The sequence below is a fragment of the Marmota monax genome, unplaced genomic scaffold (genome assembly GCF_021218885.2).
Source record: "Marmota monax isolate L192 unplaced genomic scaffold, Marmota_monax_Labrador192_F-V1.1 WCK01_AAM20220418_F8-fsc00050, whole genome shotgun sequence".
Classification (NCBI taxonomy): Eukaryota; Metazoa; Chordata; class Mammalia; order Rodentia; family Sciuridae; genus Marmota; species Marmota monax.
This window is the reverse complement of record NW_026694552.1, coordinates 4,348,333-4,371,178: the sequence shown is the minus strand read 5'-3', so window position 1 is coordinate 4,371,178 and position 22,846 is coordinate 4,348,333. Positions and strand designations below refer to the sequence as shown.

Sequence of the window (22,846 nt, the reverse complement as noted above, 5' to 3'; positions counted from 1 at the left end):
TTTATTTTATTTGTTTTTATGTGGTGCTGAGGATCAAACCCAGTGCCTTGCACATGCTAGGTGAGTGCTCTACTGCTGAGCCACAACCCCAGCCCATCATTCTGTATATTTTAAAAAAGCTACAAGAAAGGATTTTTGTAAGTTTCCACCGTAAAGAAATGATGTTCGAGGCGATATGTTTAGTAGATTTAAACATTGTACAATGTAATATGTATTGAAATATCATGTTACTCCATTAATATGTATACTTTTTATATTTTATATATGAATTGAAACAAATTAAATGCAAAATAAAGTATATGGTAAATTTGTTTAGGTTATGTGCAAATAACTATACCATTACTATTTTCTAAAAAGGACTGAGTATCTGTGGATTTTTGTATCTGCAGGATGTCTTGGGGGATATCCCTACTGGGTACTTGAGGACAACTGTACTACTTTATCAGGGAAGTTACAAACTACTTTCTTCTACTAGCAGCAGTACTTTTAATTATTTTCAAAGATGTTGAACAACACAGTCCACACTCTTCAGTATCTGCCCATTATCACCATTGCTGTTATCATTATCAGAAACTGTGGATATACCTTTACTTACAATGGGACTATGTTCCAATAAACCCATCATAAGTTGAGACTTTTGTAAGTGGAAAACTCATTGAATACACCACCCCTATGGAATATGCTAGCATAGTGACACAGAATACTACAGAGTTATCACTTGTTTCCCCTTAGATCGTTTAGCTACTGGGAGCTGTAGCTCTATACTGCTGCCCTTCACAGCAAGAGAATGCCATACCATTTATCACTAGTCTGGGAAAAGATCAATATTAAAAATTCAAAGTAGTTTCTATTGAATGTGCATCACTTTTGCACCATTGTAAAATAAAAAAAATATAAGTTGAATAATTGTAAGTTGGGGACCATTTGTATGTATTAGTAAGAAACAATCTGTTCTGCTATACTCTGCTAGTCTATGTTTATTGCTGCTCCCTGCACTCCTAAAGATAAAAATCTAAAAGAACCGTGGAAGGGAATGATAAAATTGTATTCAGATAAGGAACACAGATGCAATGAAATATTAGTGAAATTGTGGTTAATGGGATTGTTCAGAACTGGGGATTGTAGCTAATTGAATTTTATATTCACCTGAAATTTAAATAGAAAATCCTATTGGTTTCTTAATTGAGGTAAATAATTCTAAAATGTCTAAGTCCAATTTGAATTTATTGTAAATGACTCCTTGAACTAAATTAAGTCCTCCTTTGATATCTAAGAATCAAGCAGCATCTCTGGATCATTATTCTGAATTATACATAATCATCATCCAGGAGTGATGACTGAGAAGATGAAGTGTAGCAGGTATGGTTTAAAGAAACCTTTTAATTAAACAAAATCTCACTTTTATGTCTCTTATGTGCTTTTTATTTCACTATTAAATATTTATTAGTCAAGGAGCACCATCAAGTCCATATTCTGACAAAATCATATTTATTGACTCATTGCGTTAAGGGAGGACATTCCAGGAACTATAGAGCAATCCTTGATTGAAAAAAGGAAAAAAAATAATCTTTTGTAACAATTATGTTTTAACTGAAAGGTCCTGAGGAGGGCCTAGGGAAGTAGTGGCAAATTCTGGATTGGTTGGACTTTCTGAAGTAGAATTTGAGGAAAGTGGAATTAAGTAGGGAGTGGATTCTGTCATGAGGTAGGAAGTCTTAGCCAATGGGTATTCCCAGTAATAAATGTAAATAGCAAAGCTGGTCCGGGCCTCAGTGGAAGGAAAGCAGTAATCACTCAAGGAACGAGGGGTTCCTTATGGCATTTTACAACTGCTACATGACCCTGGGAGAAACTGTTTTCTGTTAACTTTGCAGCTGGCTTTATCTGTCTGTCCTCCCAGCCTGATTAATGGTGGAGCTGCTTATTCTCACTCTATACTGGTTTTTACTCTTTCAGTCCTAGGCAGGAAAATTCTGGACAATTGAAGATTCTTGCTAGCTGTGTTTTGATGAGTTCAATCTAGCCTCACAGGAATTGTAAACTGTTCAAGGGTGGCGTTTTCTTAGTATCTAAACCTCAGTTTATTTATTTTACAAATAAAGATAATGCTATTTATTTCTGATTGTTACTTTGAAAATCCAAAATGATTTCGGATGCAAAAATGCCTTTATAATCTGTTGTGTATTTTAAAATAAGAAATAAAATAATAATAATTATTATTATTGTTGTTGTTATTATTTACTATCTATAGGTTCTTGTCTAGAGAAACTTATAATCCAAGACAAAATAGTTGAAGCTGGGGATCTAGAGTCCAATTATTAAATTGACAAATTTAAGTATCTAAACCTTTTAAGACAAATAGTCTTAGGTATGTTTTAAGTATTTTATGCATATTCTATGCATAGGTCAAGCCTAAAACCCACTGTGGAACCATGGATATTAGAACCTACTCCTCCAAAAATGTTTTTTCAAATAACCAGCAATTAAGTCTGACCCTAGGTAAAATCATGCTGCTTATGAAGTTTATGTTTTCTATGGAAGTCTCCTCAAGAGTTACAAAATCTGCATTAACAAATAGATGTGATAAGCTTTGAGATTTATTTAAATCCAAGTCAAAATTATTACTCAGGTTTCCTTCTTCCAATGAATAACCTGAGGATGGAAAAAATGAAGACTATTTTTTGGAGCTCAACTCTGGAAGACCAAGGGTATGTGGAATGCTTCAGGGCACTGAAAAAGCATGTGCAGTTGCCAAAAAAGGGCTTATCATTTTACCTTAGGCTGTCTTGGACTCCATTTATTTCCTTTACACAGCCATGAGTGGTAGAAGGGTTAGGTCAATTATAGACCATATATACAACTGTTGTCCCATAAGATTACTTACCTAGTGACATCATGGCCATCTTTGATTGTGTAAGTACACTTTAGGATATGTCTGCACAACAATAAAATAGCCTACCAGCGCATTTCTTAGAACTTGTTCCCTTCATTAAGTTACACATGACTGTACTTTGGGGACAAACTACTTATTCACAGCTCCATATTTTTTTTTAAAAAGGGAATATTAATAGGTTATTTTTGGTCTTTTCAATATACCCATCTTATTTCAAGAATAAAATCTTTTCAATCCTATATCACATATCCACTTTTTAGAGTATTTTACTCATCGAAGGAGATTATGTTAAGGTAAATGATAGAACAGAAGACTACAAAGTAGTAAAAACAAGAGGAAAGAAACCAAAACTAAAAACAAAGCCTATATTCAATATGTAGCCTTTCAGGAATTGAATATAAATGAAATTATTTGCATTTTGAGAAGCTTTTCTGAAAAAACCTTAAGATAAATTGAATTTTTTCAGGTCACGAATTATAAAATATTTTATAAAATGATATATAGTATTGCCTGAGGAAGAAAACATTAGGTATTGACAGGGCAATTTGTAAAGACAGATTTATAATTGAAAATTACTCTCCATTGGGACAAAACAACTGTCTTAAAATTCATGCAGGTTCTTTCAACAATCAGATACAATTCACAACCCTGCAGGCAATCTTGAAGACTATTATGTCTTGTTTAATAGGATTGGTTAGATTTTTCTGGCATTTTTTATTGGCACTGTGGAATACATACCACACTAGCAAATTCTTATTTTTTAATCCTTAAGCTTTAAGATTTAATTAAAAGGAAGTTGTGTAGAGGTGTGGAACTGGGGTGGCATCTCTAGAATGTTCACCCCCAAAGGCTACTTCTTTCCATGAACTCTCTATTGCCACTCTGCAAGCAGTTCCTATTCATTAAACAGAGGTATAGAAATCAGAAAACCCTCTGATGATGGCTGCCACTGGATCTCCTCTGCACAATTATTTGACTTCTCTGAATAGACATGGTGAAGTTTGCAGAGAGAAGTTTGTTGGAATGCCTTTAAAACTATAGAAAAAAAACTTGCAAAATTGCAGCTTCTGCGATGATGCACACACAAAAATAATTTCCTTACAATCTCTACAAATTATATCTTCTGGGTTCAGTGAAAGGGTTCTGATGCAGTTGCCTGGGACAGGCTGGCAGTTGTGAATAGATGCTACATTTGAGCTCAGATTTTCTTGGGGCTTAATCTCTTAGCAACATCAGAGACATGGGAGGCCTTTGCCAATCTTTGCTTAAAGGGAGATAAAGGGGAATGTGTATGCCCAGTGCAGGGTCTAAGTGCTTTGGCAATGAGCTGCAAATCAGGAGCTGTTAGAGTCCTCAGTGGTCAAAATGACCCAGAGAGCAAACAAATGAGAACTCTAAAATGCTGGCCAGAATTTCATCTCATATTCTAGTCAAGCTTCAGGGAATCTGCTAAATACAGAGGTGACACTTTGTGAAATCTGAGTGACATTATATCATCAAGCCCTTGGTGTGTATCCAAATCTTTCCCCTGAGTGATTTAAAAAAAATCCTCCATTCCTTTGGGGCACTACTAAGAGATTAAAAGTTGCAACACATACTTGTAGGATCAAGCTGCTGCCTAGGAAATTGAGAACCTAGGCTGAGGGGCTAGTCTTCCTGCCAGATTCTATGCCTCTAGGACAGCTTCTCCATAAGTCAACTGCCTGAGAGCTATTTATTTATATCCCCACTTTTAATCTACTTGGCAATGTACTTTTAAAAATTTTATTAATATATACTAGTTTTACATAATAATGGAATTCAGTATATTTTATACATGTGTACATCGTGCACTGATCAAATCCAACCACCATCCCCCCACATGCATTTCTCAATGCCTAGTAATCACTACCCACTTTTTAAAGCAATAGACTTTTGACATGTGTGCACAACATAAGAGCTATAATTCAATTAAAATAATAAATCTAATAAAACATCCCTTCTAGAGTTTGAACATTAGTGCTTCCATTCATATGTTAGAACCTAATACTCAATATGATAGGATTAGGAGGTGAGGCCTCTGAAAATTAGTTAAGCCCTGAAGGGCCCAACTTTATGAATGTGATAGTGCTCTTATAATAAAATAGACTGAAGTTTACTCCTTTGTTCTTTCTGCTTATGAGGACACAAAGAAGTCACCATCTATGAGGAACAGGGTCCCACAAGACAACAAATCTTCTGTATCCTTGATCCTGGACTTTCCAATCTCCAGAAATGTGAGCAACAAATTTTACTATTTATAAATTATCCAGTCTACAGTATTTTTTTATAATAACCTGGATTGACAGAGAAAATTCTGAAGGAGAGCCATGCTTTCAAAATTAAATTTTGTTTACAGAAATGTCTTCAAGAGGAATCCCCTAATCAAAATCCACAGTGTTTTACCTTCAGAGTTATTTCCTTTGGAGACAATGTGTAAGAATTGTCTGTGAAAGAATATATGTCTTCTCTTGGTTCTAGTAATAGGATGATTAGCAATTTTTTTTATTATAAACTGCCTGATTTGTTCCAATCTGTCAGGCTGTATAAAAATCTTGTATGCTTTGTTTCAAGGACATTAGCTTTGAAGGCTAGAAGACAGGGTCTAGTAGTTAACTTCTAGGTTAGCATAAATGGCCATAGCCTGAAGGAATGCTGGAACCCACTCAATCTCCCAAATAAATTACAGATCTCACAATTAATATTACAAAATGGCCAACTATATGTTTTTGTTGGCAAGAAATTTCTGCCTCTTTATTTCTCCTAAAGTGTCTGTAGTTAGTAATTTGGTTGTGTGAAATTTTCAAAATAAATTTTCTATAACTCTCCTCCACTGTAAATATAATATGGTCCTTTTTTAAACCACAGGTGGGTGTTGGGAAAGGTGGAAGAAGGGATGTAACAAAAATCAAATAAACAATAGCATTTTGCAAGTCCTGAAAGGTTGACTTCTATAGCACTTACTAGCCTGTTGACTCATTTGGCACCTGGTACATTGGCTTCTTCTTGACTTAATTACTTCATGTTTATATGTTTTGACACCAACCAATTCTTTTTAAAATTTTTAGTTGTAGATGGACATAATACCCTTATTTTATTTGTTTATTTTTATGTGGTGTCAGGGATTGAACACAGTTGCCTCATGCATGCTAGGCAAGTGCCGTACCACTAAGCCACAACCCCAGCCCTGTCTCCAACCAATTCTAATCATTTGCTGCTAGAGAGCAACACAAGCAGTGTCTCACTTCATCTTTTATAAAATTGTATAACCACTTTAGAATATAGTTAGGCATGTTCTTAAAAAATAATACTGGAGGAGAAAAAGGAAGGAGCCAAACTAAGGAAATTGGATGGTAAAAAAAGATTTTAATTAACAATAATGTATCAATTTTAGTTAATTAGTTATAACAAATGTAGCATAGCAATTCAGGATGTTAACAATTGGAGAAATTAAGTATTAGGTATATATGAACGCTCCATAATATCTTCACAAGTTTTTTTTTTTTTTTGAGAGAGAGAGAGAGAGAGAGAGAGAGAGAGAATTTTCCAATATTTATTTTATTTTTTTTTAGTTTTTGGCAGACACAACATCTTTGTTTGTATGTGGTGCTGAGGATAGAACCCGGGCCGCGCGCATGCCAGGCGAGCGCACTACCGCTTGAGCCACATCCCCAGCCCTTCACAAGTTTTTTGTAAGTTAGAAATTACTATAAAAATCAAGGTTTCTTCTCGAAGAGTTTGAAGGTTCCCAACACATGAAAATGATAAATGTTTGAGGAAATGGAAATGTTAATTACCTCATTTGATCACTGCACAATGTGTAGATGCATTAAATTACCATACTGTATTTCATAAATATGTACAAGTATTACTTGTGGACTAATAAAAAGAATAACTGACTAAAAGCCAAAACAATGAATGTTATGGATCAAAATAATTGAAAAACACATTTGTTATAGTTTGCACTAAAAAATAAAGTTTATTTTTGGAAGATAGCTAAAATGAAAATCTATTCTATCCTAGAGAATTAAATTTTTTTAAAAAGCAGATTTATTAAGATAAAGTTCATATAATATACAATTTACCTATTGAAAGTATACAACCCAATTAATTTTGAGAATAATCACAGATATGTGCAACCATAACATGATCAATTTTATAACATTTTCATAACCTCAAGAAAGAAAGAAAGAAAGGAAGGAAGGAAGGAAGGAAGGAAGGAAGGAAGGAAGGACATAAGTTATTCAGTCCCTTACTGCAAAGCAGGATTTTTTTTTTTTTCCGAGGGGGGCGGGGGTGGTTAAAAATGTTCTGGAACTATAGAGTGGTAGTGGTTGCACAATATTATGAATGCACTGAATTCCAATGAATTGTATACTTTATAATGATGTATTTTACATTAAGTTGTATTTTATGACACATACATATAAATGTACCCATACAATTTAGCTATTATGGTCCTATCACTCCATCCCTCCTCACCAGCCCTAAATAACCAGTGATCTACTTTCTGTCATGGATTTGCCTATTCTGAACATTTTACATGAATCATGTTAATATGTTTATTTTTCACTGGCTTATTTTACTGAGAAAAATATTTTCAATGTTATCCATATTCTAGTGAATATTAGTACCTCAATTTTTTTCATGGCAAACAATAATTCTTTGTATGAATACACTACATTTTATTTATCCATTCATTAGGTGATAGACATTTACATTGTTTCCACCTTTTGTGTATTATGAATCAAGCAACTATTAACATTCATGGATACCTTTTTGTGAGGTTGTATGTTTTGATTACTCTTGGTTACATATCTAGGAGATGCATTGTTGCATCAAATGGCAATTATATGCTTATCTATTTGAGGACTTATGAGACTGTTTTCCAAAGTGTTTGCACTGTTGTGCATTTTAACTGATTTCCAATTTCTTTGCATCCTCACCAATGTTTGCTATAAAGTGATTTTTTAAAAATTAAAGCCATACTAGTAAATATGAAGCGATACCATAAGGTATTGATTTGAATTTCCATGTTGACTAATAACATTGAACATTTTTTCATGTATATTTTTTTCTAGAAATATCTCCTATAGTCAATATTTGGTATAGGCTCTTGGAATTCATGGACCATCAAATTGCGTGGTAAATGATTATCATGGGAGTAATTATAAATTATATTTAATTATAGTAAATATTATAAAGTATACTTGTTTCATTTACACTGCTATATATTCAGTAAGAAATCTGAAGGAGTCCTTATTAACATGTACTGAAATACTAGATTAATTTCCAGCACATGATTATTGATAGGGGTTGAGAGGAGGTAGCCCAATCCCTATCAGAAAGGGGAGCCTACTCTACAAATCGTTATTAGTGAAATCAATAGGAAACATCACAGATTGAATGAGTTAAGAAAAGTGTCCTATCTCTGTTTTGAAAAAAATAAGAAGGTACTAATTAGAATGAAAAAAAAAAAAAAAACAATTGCATTGAATCCATACCTATACACAAGGAAGGTAACTGGGTAACAGGAGAGTGAGAGCAAGGTCTAGAGAGGTGCTAACCTGAAGGATCAGTAACTTTCAGGATGAGCACTGGATGCTGGGAAAAATAAACTCTATTCAAAAAGAGTCAACACCGATTTTGGCAGATTATCAGTGTGCTACTGCCATCACAGCTTTACACTTGTGACATATGAAGATTGTCTGTTCCCAAGGGAGTAAATGAACATTTGCCCAGTAGACTGAGAAGTCACCTGCACAGTTTGGACCTTTGCTATGACTGGATGGAGTAACAGTAGCCTTAGCTTCGGAAACTCAAAGGAATTTGCTTAGGTACTTTGAGAGGGTCATTATATTCTGATGACATATTCTTAGAACCTGAAAAAAAAACATGTTTATCAGCAGCTTACAAATTTTCATTTCTTTAGGTAGTTACCCTTGGTTTGTCTACCAGATCCACTTTAGAGAATGGAGTGTTTTGAAGTTGCAACTAAAATCCTAGGCAGAATCCTTTTTAGGATATTTTATTTTTTAACTGCAAAGACAGCAAAGAAAAACAAACAATTAAGGTTCTGTACCTTATTTCTCCTTCTCTAATGTGGCCTGCCAGTTCTTCAATAAACTTCTCCCCTTTCATCCAGTAGATCATTGGCCCAGATTCTCCACTGAATCCAAAGAATGCTTTGCAAGGGATATTCAGAGGCTTACCTGAGAATGAGGAAAAAAAATAAGAAAATTGACTACTGGTTATCATTAGAGGCCAAGGATGAGCCCTTTAATATCTGAAGGAAAACTCAGAGATGACATATTTTTCAACTGTTCTTCTAATCATCTTACCATTGTACAGGCAAAAATATTAAAATATTATGAGGACTTCTGGGAAATTTAAATGTTCAAGCTATTATATAAACAAAAATAAAGAATAGTACTCATTTTTAACTTTATTTTTATGATTTCCTTCCCAGGAACTAACATGAAAGAATCAAATGGAAATAATCCCTTATTTTTTTGAGAGAGAATTAAGTTCTGCTTAGTTGGACTTGCCTTTGAAGGTAACATTAATCAAAAGTATGAGTTAATCCTTGACTAATAAGAAAACATATCAGAAGAGACTATCCCCACTATTATTAAGATTGCACTGAGAAAATTTTTTGCTCTGATCATTATCTTTTTAAAAAAAAAAACAACAATATAAAAAACAGTGATTGTTAAGTTTTGATGTCAACTTGAATGGACTAAGGAATACATAGATTGCTGGTAAAACATCATTTCTGGATATGTCTGTGAGACATATCCAGAAAAGATTAGCATTGGAGGTGGTGAACTGAGTGGGCACCATCTACTCTGTTAGGGTCCTGGATAGAATTAAAAGTCAGAGGAAAGGAAAATTCCCTCTCTCTCTCTCTCTATTGGAATTGGAACAACTGTCTTGTCCTGTCTTTCAGCTTCAGAAGTCCAAGTTCTCTGGATTTGTACTTAAGTACTAGCACCATCAGCTTCCTATAGTTCCTGGGCCTTCAGCTTTGGAAACTGAAGTTGTATCCTACTCTTATTATGAGGCTGAAGCGTTGTACTTCCTGGCTCTCCAGCCTGCAATAGCCTATTATAGGACTCTTTAGCTTCCATAGTCACATGATGTAATTTATCTAATAAATCCTCTATCATTTATCTATCTATCTATTCTATCTACTTATCTATCTCTCTAATGATGATCTTATAATTTCTTCCTCTCTGGAGAACCCCGAGTAATACACAAACCAAAGGAAATTTTTGGAATTCAAATGTATCTATAAAAGTACATATGCATATACCTTATCATAATTATTCTTTTCATCACCCACTTTGTTGAAATAATTACAGGCAGTATTTCAGTACTTTTTATTATGAATCATGATTGTAGAAAAATACTTCATTTTAACTTTAAGTTTCTCATCAAATAAGCAATTGTAATACAATATTAAGACAGTATGGGAAAAGTAGTAGAAGAGCACAATCTTGATATTTTTGACTAAGGAATTCCCAGATCCATAAATCATATTACAGTATATCACTCCATAAAATGTACTCTTTTTCCTTAGTTAAAATACTAGATGAAGCAATGTAAAATATTTTTCCTCATGGAGCTAATAGTAATTTGTTAGCACCATTATTCTAAACTATGGACAAATTCTCCGTTGTACATTTAAATAAATTCAAAGCTTCCATGTTCTAAAAATAAGTGCTTTCTGAAACCAAATCTCTTTAATCATCAAACTAGCAGATGACTTTTTAAAGAACCATTTTCACAACGAAATAGTTTAATTCGAGTTAAGGTCTACATTAAGATAAATTGGAAATTAACAAAACTTCATAGTCACATGGTTACTGTGTGATAGACTGAGCTTACTCATAATAAGGGATTTGTTGCCAAATGATAGTTTTATTATACTTAAAATTTTTCACTCAGCAAAATGATGTGTCCTGGACCTTTTGATCTTATCATAGTTGTCAGATCTTTCCCTGTCAAGAGTCTGTCCTATATGTCTGACACAAATTTGAAATAAGGTTATGTGAAATATGCTTTCATATAAGGTTGTGTAAAAACTAGATTATCTTATATACTGGAAAGTGCACTGGACTAAGAGTCAGGAAACTTAAATCTTAGTTTTTGATCTAATGTGAACAAACAAACTGGCTCTAGGCAGATTACCTAACTTTATGTAAACTGATTTCTCATATATGTAATGGGGATGGTAATAAAACTTGAGAGGTTCAAACAGGACAATGTATGCAAAAGTGCTTGCTGAACTCAAAAGTCTCAGTGAAACGTTGCATAGGTTGTTTTTCTTCTGAGGCTTAGTTATTTAAGTAGAAGTCAAATATGAATCATAATCCAATGTGGATACTGAGATAAATACACATTAATTTTACCCTGTCAATCTTATGTGCTTCTTTCACGGATGTCTATGGAGCAATATCCTTCTCTTAACAACATTCTGTAAAGTTTCCTTGGATTCTAGAGTATGTATGATTGACCCTATCAGGCACCTAGTTCTCTAAATCTGAAGACAGGATTTTTCCCCTATGCCTTGCTACCTTTTATTCTTTTGAAATTGAAGGCATTAAGAAATATCAAACCAGCTGCAAGGTAGGCGGGCCTGCGACCCACCGGCAGAAGAGGAGCAGCGACCTGCTGAGAGGCAGAGCCGCCCCCTCCCCCTGCACCGGCAAGGTAGAGGGAACTGTGACCACGCACAGAGCAGGCCCAGAGGCCTGCTGAGGGGCAGAGCCACCCCCCACCCCCTGCGCCTGCCAGGTGACCACCGACAGAAAAGGCCCAGTGGCCTGCGGTGGGACAGAGCTTCCAATCACTCCTGCAAGGTAGGCGGGCCTGAGACCCACCGGCAGAAGAGGAGCAGCGACCTGCTGAGAGGCAGAGCCGCCCCCTCCCCCTGCACCGGCAAGGTAGAGGGAACTGTGACCACGCACAGAGCAGGCCCAGCGGCCTGCTGAGGGGCAGAACCGCCCCCCACCCCCCGCGCCTGCCAGGTAGGTGGAACTGTGACCACGGACAGAAAAGGCCCAGTGGCCCGCGGCGGGACAGAGCTCCCAATCACTCCTGCAAGGTAGGCGGGCCTGCGACCCACCAGCAGAAGAGGAGCAGCGACCTGCTGAGAGGCAGAGCTGCCCCCTCCCCCTGCACTGGCAAGGTAGAGGGAACTGTGAACACGCACAGAGCAGGCCCAGCGGCCTGCTGAGGGGCAGAGCCGCCCCCCACCCCCCGCGCCTCCCAGGTAGGTGGAACGGTGACCACCGACAGAAAAGGCCCAGTGGCCCGTGGCGGGACAGAGCTTCCAATCACTCCTGCAAGGTAGGCGGGCCTGTGACCCACCGGCAGAAGAGGAGCAGCGGCCTGCTGAGAGGCTGAGCCGCCCCGTCCCCCTGTGCCGGCAAAGTAGAGGGAACTGTGACCATGCACGGAGCAGGCCCAGCGGCCTGCTGAGGGGCAGAGCCGCCCCACACCCCCCGCGTCTGCCAGGTAGGGGAACTGTGACCACGGACAGAAAAGGCCCAGTGGCCTGCGGCGGGACAGAGCTTCCAATCACTCCTGCAAGGTAGGCGGGCCTGCAACCCACCTGCAGAAGAGGAGCAGCGACCTGCTGAGAGGCAGAGCCGCCCCCTCCCCCCAGCGCCTGCAAGGTAGACGGAACTGTGACCACCATCAGAGCAGGCCAGACCTGCAACCAAGAGACAGAACAGGCCCAGTGGCCTGAGGAAGGGTAGAGCCGCCCCCCCCCCCGCGCCTGCAAGGTAGGCGCACCTGCGACCCATTGGCAGTACAGCCCCAGAGGCCTGCAGAGGGGCAGTGCCGCTGCCTGCGCCTGCAGAGTAGACAGAACTGTGACCACCGACAGAACAAGCCTAGCGGCCCGCAGAGGGACAGAGCCGCCGCCCGCTCCTGCGAGGGAGACTTTGCAACTATACAAGACCAATATAAATATATAGGGGGAAAATTCAATAGCACAACAGTTTCACCAAGTAGAAAGGAACGGGAACAGTATGAAGAGACAAGGAAAGAAAGGACCACAAGCATTGCAGGTCAACTCAACGTTAGAAGAGGTAATAGCTGCAGCAGATGGAATGTCAGATAAAGAATTCAGGATATACATGCTTCAGATGATCTGGAGTCTCAAGGAAGACATCAGACAGCAAAATCAGACAATGAAAGATCACTTCAACAATGAATTACATAAACAAATCCAAGAAGCAAAAGATCAACTATACAGGGAAATAGAGGTTATAAAAAACAAACAAACAGAAATCCTAGAAATGCAGGAAGCAATAAGCCAACTTAAAAACTCAATTGAGAATACTACCAGCAGAGTAGAACACTTAGAAGACAGAACATCAGACAATGAAGATAAAGTATTTCAACTTGAAAAGAACATAGACAGCTCAGCAAGACTGTTAAGAAACCATGAGCAGAACATCCAAGAAATATGGGATAACATCAAGAGACCAAATTTAAGAGTCATTGGGATACAGGAAGGGACAGAGTTTCAAACCAAAGGAATGAGCAATCTATTCAATGAGATAATACGAGAAAACTTCCCAGACTTGAAGAATGAGACAGAACCCCAAATCCTAGAAGCCTACAGGATGCCGAATGTGCAAAATCATAAGAGACCCACACCTAGACACATTATAATGAAGATGCCCAACATACAGAATAAGGAGAGAATTTTAAAAGCTACAAGAGAAAGGAAGCAGATCACATTTAGGGGTAAGCCAATCAGGATAACAGCTGATCTTTCAACACAGACTCTGAAAGCTAGAAGATCCTGGAATAACATATTTCAAACACTGAAAGAAAATGGGTTCCAACCAAGAATTGTGTTTCCAGCGAAATTAAGCTTCAGGATGGAAGATGAAATTAAAACCTTCCACGATAAACAAAAGTTAAAAGAATTTGCAGCTAGAAAACCATCTCTTCAAAACATCCTTGGCAAAACATTACAGGAAGAGGAAATGGAAAATAACAATGAAAACCAACAGTGGGAGGTAGGACACTAAAGGGGAGAAAATAATCAAAGAGGAAAACAAACCATGTTTAGTAACATAAATAAACAAATATGGCTGGAAGAACAGCCCATATCTCAATAATAACCCTAAATGTTAATGGCTTAAACTCACCAATCAAGAGACACAGGCTAGTAGAATGGATCACAAAACAAGACCCAACAATATGCTGCCTACAGGAGACGCATTTGATAGGAAAAGACATACATAGGCTGAAGGTGAAAGGTTGGGAAAAATCATATCACTCATATGGACTTCGGAAACAAGCAGGAGTATCCATACTCATATCAAATAAAATAGATTTCAAGCCAAAGTTAATCAAAAGGGATAAAGAGGGACACTACATACTGCTCAAGGGAACCATACACCAACAAGACATAACAATCATAAATATATATGCCCCAAACAATGGTGCAGCTATGTTCATCAAACAAACTCTTCTCAAGTTCAAGAGTCTAATAGACCACCATACAATAATCATGGGAGACTTCAACACACCTCTATCACCACTGGACAGATCTTCCAAACAAAAGTTGAATAAGGAAACTATAGAACTCAATAACACAATTAATAACCTAGACTTAATTGACATATATAGAATATACCACCCAACATCAAGCAGTTACACTTTTTTCTCAGCAGCACATGGATCCTTCTCAAAAATAGATCATATATTATGTCACAGGGAAACTCTTAGACAATATAAAGGAGTAGAGATAATACCATGCATCCTATCTGATCATAATGGAATGGAACTGAAAATCAATGATAAAAGAAGGAAGGGAAAAGAATACATCACTTGGAGAATGAACAATAGGTTACTGAACGATCAATGGGTTATAGAAGACATCAAGGAAGAAATTAAAAAATTCTTAGAGATTAATGAAAACACAGACACAACATATCGGAATCTATGGGACACATTGAAAGCAGTTCTAAGAGGAAAATTCATTGCTTGGAGTTCATTCCTTAAAAAAAGAAAAAACCAACAAATGAATGATCTCATACTTCATCTCAAAATCCTAGAAAAAGAAGAGCAAAACAACAGCAAAAGAAGTAGAAGGCAAGAAATAATTAAAATCAGAGCTGAAATTAATGAAATCGAAACAAAAGAAACAATTGAAAAAATTGACAAAACTAAAAGTTGGTTCTTTGAAAAAATAAACAAAATCGACAGACCCTTAGCCATGCTAGCGAAGAGAAGAAGAGAGAGAACTCAAATTACTAACATACGGGATGAAAGAGGCAATATCACAACAGACACTTCAGAAATACAGAAGATAATCAAAAATTATTTTGAATCCTTATACTCCAATAAATTAGAAGATAGTGAAGGCATCGATAAATTTCTTAAGTCATATGATCTGCCCAGATTGAGTCAGGAGGATATAGACAACCTAAACAGACCAATATCAATTGAGGAAATAGAAGAAACCATCAAAAGACTACCAAGTAAGAAAAGCCCAGGACCGGATGGGTATACAGCAGAGTTTTACAAAACCTTTAAAGAGGAACTAATACCAATACTTTTCAAGCTACTTCGGGAAATAGAAAAAGAGGGAGAACTTCCAAATTCATTCTACGAGGCCAACATCACCCTGATACCTAAACCAGACAAAGACACTTCCAAGAAAGAAAACTACAGACCAATATCTCTAATGAACCTAGATGCAAAAATCCTCAATAAAATTCTGGCCAGTCGGATACAAAAACTTATCAAAAAAATTGTGCACCATGATCAAGTAGGATTCATCCCTGGGATGCAAGGCTGGTTCAATATACGGAAATCAATAAATGTTATTCACCACATCAATAGACTTAAAAATAAGAATCATATGATCATCTCGATAGATGCGGAAAAAGCATTCGACAAAGTACAGCATCCCTTTATGTTCAAAACTCTAGAAAAACTAGGGATAACAGGAACATTCCTCAATATTGTAAAAGCAATCTATGCTAAGCCTCAGGCTAGCATCATTCTGAATGGAGAAAAATTGAAGGCATTCCCTCTAAAATCTGGAACAAGACAGGGATGCCCTCTCTCACCACTTCTGTTCAACATAGTTCTCGAAACACTGGCCAGAGCAATTAGACAGACAAAAGAAATTAAAGGCATCAAAATAGGAAAAGAAGAACTTAAATTATCACTATTTGCAGATGACATGATTCTATACCTAGCAGACCCAAAAGGGTCTACAAAGAAACTATTAGAGCTAATAAATGAATTCAGCAAAGTGGCAGGATATAAAATCAACACGCATAAATCAAAGGCATTCCTGTATATCAGCGACAAATCCTCTGAAATGGAAATGAGGACAACCACTCCATTCACAATATCTTCAAAAAAAATAAAATACTTGGGAATCAACCTAACAAAAGAGGTGAAAGACTTATACAATGAAAACTACAGAACCCTAAAGAGAGAAATAGAAGAAGATCTTAGAAGATGGAAAAATATACCCTGTTCATGGATAGGCAGAACTAACATCATCAAAATGGCGATATTACCAAAAGTTCTCTATAGGTTTAATGCAATGCCAATCAAAATCCCAACGGCATTTCTTGTAGAAATAGAGAAAGCAATCATGAAATTCATATGGAAAAACAAAAGACCCAGAATAGCAAAAACAATGCTAAGCAGGAAGTGTGAATCAGGCGGTATAGCGATACCAGACTTCAAACTATACTACAGAGCAATAGTAACAAAAACAGCATGGTACTGGTACCAAAACAGGCGGGTGGACCAATGGTACAGAATAGAGGACACAGAAACCAATCCACAAAACTACAACTACCTTATATTTGATAAAGGGGCTAAATGCATGCAATGGAGGAAGGATAGCATCTTCAACAAATGGTGCTGGGAAAACTGGAAATCCATATGCAACAAAATGAAACTGAATCCCTTTCTCTCGCCATGCACAAAAGTTAATTCAAAATGGATCAAGGAGCTTGATATCAAATCAGAGACACGGCGTCTGATAGAAGAAAAAGTTGGCTACGATCTACATACTGTGGGGTCGGGCTCCAAATTCCTCAATAGGACACCCATAGCACAAAAGTTAATAACTAGAATCAACAAATGGGACTTACTCAAACTAAAAAGTTTTTTCTCAGCAAAAGATACAATAAGAGAGGTAAATAGAGAGCCTACATCCTGGGAACAAATCTTTACTCCTCACACTTCAGATAGAGCCCTAATATCCAGAGTATACAAAGAACTCAAAAAATTAGACAATAAAATAACAAACAACACAATCAACAAATGGGCCAAGGACCTGAACAGACACTTCTCAGAGGAGGACATACAATCAATCAACAAGTACATGAAAAAATGCTCACCATCTCTAGCACTCAGAGAAATGCAAATCAAAACCACCCTAAGATACCATCTCACTCCAGTAAGATTGGCAGCCATTATGAAGTCAAACAACAACAAGTGCTGGCGAGGATGTGGGGAAAAGGGTACACTTGTACATTGCTGGTGGGACTGCAAATTGGTGCAGCCAATTTGGAAAGCAGTATGGAGATTTCTTGTAAAGCTGGGAATGGAGCCACCATTTGACCCAGCTATTCCCCTTCTTGGTCTATTCCCTAAAGACCTAAAAAGAGCATGCTACAGGGACACTGCTACATCGATGTTCATAGCAGCACAGTTCACAATAGCAAGATTGTGGAACCAACCTAGATGCCCTTCAATAGACGAATGGATTAAAAAAAATGTGGCATTTATACACAATGGAGTATTACTCTGCATTAAAAAATGACAAAATCATAGAATTTACAGGGAAATGGATGGCATTAGAGCAGATTATGCTAAGTGAAGCTAGCCAATCCCTAAAAAACAAATGCCAAATGTCTTCTTTGATATAAGGAGAGTAACTAAGAACAGAGTAGGGTCGAAGAGCATGAGAAGAAGATTAACATTAAACAGGGATGAGAGGTGGGAGGGAAAGGGAGAGAGAAGGGAAAATGCATGGAAATGGAAGGAGACCCTCAGAGTTATACAAAAGTACATACAAGAGGAAGTGAGGGGAAGGGGAAAAATAATATAAGGGGGACAAACGAATGTCAGTAGAGGGAGCAGAGAGAGAAGAGGGGAGGGGAGGGGAGGGGAGGGGAGGGGGGATAGTAGAGGATAGGAAAGGCAGCAGAATACAACAGACACTAGTATGGCAATATGTAAATCAATGGATGTGTAACTGATGTGATTCTGCAATCTGTATATGGGGTAAAAATGGGAGCTCATAACCCACTTGAATCAAATTGTGAAATATGATATATCAAGAACTATGTAATGTTTTGAACAGCCAACAATAAAAAATTAAAAAAAAAATAAATAAAATCATTGGAAAGTATTAAAAAAAAAAAAGAAATATCAAACCAGATGGCAGACAATCCAGAGATATTTTTGGTACCACAGATTGAATCCAGGGTCACTCAACCACTGAGTCACATCCCCAGCCATTTTTACGTTTTATTTTGAGACAGGGTCTCATTAAGTTGCTGAGGTTTTTGCTAAATTGCTGAAGCTGGCTTTGAACTTGTAATCCCATTGCCTCATCCTCCCCAGCCACTGGGATTACAGGTGTGTACAACCATGTCCAGCTCAATCCAGATATTTTGATAAATATTATTGTGAGGGATCCCAGTTGCTGAAATTACCAGTGTGTGTGTGTGTGTGTGTGTGTGTGTGTATATATATATATATATATATATATATATATATATATATATATATATACACACACACATACATACATACATTTTGGTTGTCATTCCGCTGGGCTATGTTGAAAGTAAATATCAAATAAAATCTTTTAGTGATTCTTAATGTGTCAGTGGGGTTGGGTCTGGTTTAATTTTAATGGAGAAAGACAATTATAAAGCAATGTACAAAAAGGGTTCTCCTTGAGGTGGTCCATCAATAATGACAGTGTTTCTTCTTTCTTTGGCACTACACACAAGATACTGACTATTGTAGAAATTTCTCCTGAGAGGAATGTTTTTACTCTCCCATCATCTGTGTTCTTCTTAAATAAACACAATAGACAGATATTTCAGCAGTCTAGTTTCTACAAATGCTGAATAAATATCCTGAAGCCTTTTGTTAATGGCCAAAACCAGGAAAACCATCCAACCATCATATGCAACACTCTGAGAAGAATACCAATCTAATAAGCTCTTGTGTCAGGTAGTGATATTCAATGTTTGCCAAAGGGTGGGCATTTCCTCTTCCAAAAGGTATGAGAAGGATCTCTGTATTGATTGGGCAAATAACCTGAAACAGAATCTCTCCAAGCATTTTTAAATCTGGCCTATGTGCCAACTCCTATCTACCATTGGCATCTGTAAGCTACTGTATTATTTTGCCTGAAGAGATTTTCAAATTCATTCTGTTACTGTATGCCCTATTATTAGAGAAGGGCAACTTACATTTGTATATAAGTAGTTTGAAGATTATCACAGTAAAAGAATTTTGTGAGTTGTTACCTCAGTAATGAGGAACGTTAGATGTGATGGAAAGTGGCCTACATGGAGTGAATTGGCTCTCCACTGCCTCAACATTTCCCCAATTTCCTTTCTCAGAGAGCTCTCTGAGTATCTATATCATGAGACATTTGCCTAGAATATCCATAATTTCAAGCAGGCTTAAGTTTTTTTAGCTGCCATGACTTTGCTGTTCATTTATCTTATAAACAGATAAACTCTAGTATTGATGTGTTCAAGAGGAGAGATTCTGGAGAGAATTTAAGCATTAAAGTCTTATTAAATTTTTCTTGGTGTTATTAGTCTATACATTTACAAAACAGATCATAAGGTAAGAAAATAGTGTTGTGAATGTTCTGATAGTGGATATTAGCAGAGTTTGTATGCCTCTTCGTGTGGATATAAGTGTAAATGTAGGTGGGGTTAAAAAGGGAGTAGGATTTGGAGAGGAACAAGATCTACATCATATAATTTCTGCCATTTCTAAAAAATGAACATATATATAGTATGCTGGCAAATGTTTAATGGGTGGTTTTCTGGAAAGAAATATACACATAACATATATAAGTTAATTATAAATTATATTGATATACAGGATACACATAATACAGTTTATTTTTTTTAAGAGAGAGAGAGCGAGAGAGAGAGAGAGAGAGAGATAGAGAGAGAGAGAGAGAGAGAGAGAGAATTTTTTTTAATATTTATTTTTTAGTTTGTTTTCGGCAGACACAACATCTTTGTCTGCATGTGGTGCTGAGGATCGAACCTGGGCCGCATGCATGCCAGGCGAGTGCGCCACCACTTGAGCCACATCCCCAGCCCCTACAGTTTATAAATAACAATAAAACTATAATATTTTTCGTGTAACTTGATTCTTACAGAATGCTTTCATTTATTTTTATAGAACCTGTGTTTGCAGATGAAAAAGCAGTGTAGTTCCAATATGAGTATTTGTCAATATTAGCATTGACATTAATGAGAAAGGTCAAAGTACAATAGATGCCTTTCACGACTTCACTCATTCTTCAGTTATATGAATGATTTATTTTGATGGATTGGGCAACAGATTTTAATTTGCTTTTCAAATCTACAGATTTGCTCTTAATATATTTTTTTAAAAGCTGAGACTGAATTATCTGAGAGAATTGCAGGTAAGTGTGAAAAGATAAAAATCTATTTTATTTTGAACACATCTTAATCTTTCCCTCTGCTATGACTTCCTAAAAAATTTCTGAAGGGCAACAATTTTGTTTTCAATTTATCTCTGCCCCTCATGGACTACACATTTTGTAAAGGCCACAGATAACCACCAATACCCTTTTCTTGCCACAGTTTTTATCCCTTCTTGTTTTTTCTCTTAAACAATTTTCCATCTCTTTTAACATCTCTTTAAAATTGTCCTATTATCTCTACTTCTCAGGATGCACTTTTCTTCCATTGTGTCAGGCAAGCACTCCCATGATGGTTAACGTTTTTGTGAGTTATATAATTTCATTACTATTTTTTCACATATACTTGGGATAGTCATCTGTTGGAGTTCTGGGTGCTGAGGAGAGTAAGGAATTCCCTCAAGAATAGTTCCAAGTTTGCCTCTGCCAAGGGCCCTACAAGTTTCACTGGTTTCTAACTAGTTTTTCTGTTAATTTCTCAGCTTAGGATTTCTGCTGCCTGTGGAATGTGTGAATTTAAGTTCACACCCACAGTTGGTACAACTTTATTTTTTTTTATTTGTAAAAAGCAAGTTTCTTTTTTTATTGGTTGTTCAAAACATTACAAAGCGCTTGACATATATTTCATACATTAGATTCAAGTGGGTTATGAACTCCCATTTTTACCCCGTATACAGATTGCAGAATCACATCGGTTACACATCCACTTTTTTACATATTGCCATACTAGTGTCTGATGTGTTCTGCTACCTTTCCTATCCTCTACTATCTCCCCTCCCCTCCCCTCCCATCTTCTCTCTTTACCCCATCTGCTGTAATTTAATTGTCTCCCTTGTTTTTTCCCTTTCCCTTCACAACCTCTTATATGTAATTTTGTATAACAATGAGGGTCTCCTTCCATTTCCATGCAATTTCCCTTTTCTCTCCCTTTCCCTCCCACCTCATGTCTCTGTTTAATGTTAATCTTTTCCTCCTGCTCTTCCTCCCTGCTCTGTTCTTAGTTGCTCTCATTATATCAAAGAATACATTTGGCATTTGTTTTGTAGGGATTGGCTAGCTTCACTTAGCATAATCTGCTCTAATGCCATCCATTTCCCTGCAAATTCCATGATTTTGTCATTTTTTAGTGCTGCATAATACTCCATTGTTTATAACTGCCACATTTTTTTATCCATTCTTCTATTGAAGGGCATCTGGGTTGTTTCCACAGTCTAGCTATTGTGAATTGTGTTGCTATGAACATCGATGTGGCAGTATCCCTGTAGTACGCTCTTTTAAGGTCTTCAGGGAATAGTCTGAGAAGGGCAAAAGCTGGGTCAAATGGTGGTTCCATTCCCAGCTTTCCCAGGGATCAGTTGGTACAACTTTAGAGCCCAGTTTCTCTTAAATGTCTCTTCCCATTCATGACAATGGCTCTGGTCTGAATGTGAAGCCCTGGATGCTTTCCTGGACCAATGAGCAATGTCTAGTCAGTAGTTCATCAGGTTTTACATAGTATAGAACATTCCAACTTCTAGATTTTTGCTGGGGTCTTAGTTCTAGCTCCATACTTTACACATATCTTGAGCTCAAACTGTTACACCTCTAAGGTCCATATCTGGTTTCACATTAGAGTCCTCTTTTCATTCCCAAAGCCTAAAAATTTTGCTTCCTGATTTCAAATTAGGCTAAGCATGTAAACTTTTTGTTCTGTTTTGACCAGCACTTCTTTGTGGTTATAACAAGAGATGAACATTTACCATATCCATTTGTTATGCCACATAGGCTAGGTGTCTGAAGTTCTACTACAGAAATCTATAAATTGTGTATCTTCAGCCCATACAATAAGGTCATTTTATTTCTCCATCTCACCAAGGAGTTAAACAGTTTCTGTTCTTGTTGAAGCTAACATAAATAGAGATTCTCCTTTCTTCTCTGGGCACAAACACAGATTTGGTCTTTACAAGATGAGAGATGAGAGGAAAAGAAGAGTGTAGTTCCAGTGCCAATGTAAAAGCTACTGGCCTTCCTGTTGCGTTTTAGGTCCTCAAGTTTGTAGCTTCACCTTTCAAGAGGTTTACTTCCTTCTTAATAAAAGACTCCAGGATTAGGTAAAACATCTTTAATTTGTGCATGTAAGAGGACCCTAAGTTATATGCTCCAGTCCAGTAGGTCAGTGTCAGGACACACAAAAACAAAGGAGCATATGACTTTCAGTTGTGAGACATATTTAA

General features: G+C 37.0%; 1 protein-coding gene across 5 annotated transcripts in view; it reads right to left on the bottom strand.

The window, feature by feature from the left end:
* The window catches only part of Il1rapl2 (interleukin 1 receptor accessory protein like 2), a 1,002,166-nt gene that overhangs the window by 39,242 nt on the left and 940,078 nt on the right, over positions 1-22,846 (bottom strand). For all 5 annotated transcript variants that reach the window (XM_046420860.2, XM_046420861.2, XM_058571609.1 and 2 more), the window contains one exon: positions 8,994-9,123. In XM_046420860.2, coding sequence (XP_046276816.1) covers positions 8,994-9,123 — 130 coding nt within the window. The remainder of the gene's footprint in view (positions 1-8,993; positions 9,124-22,846) is intronic.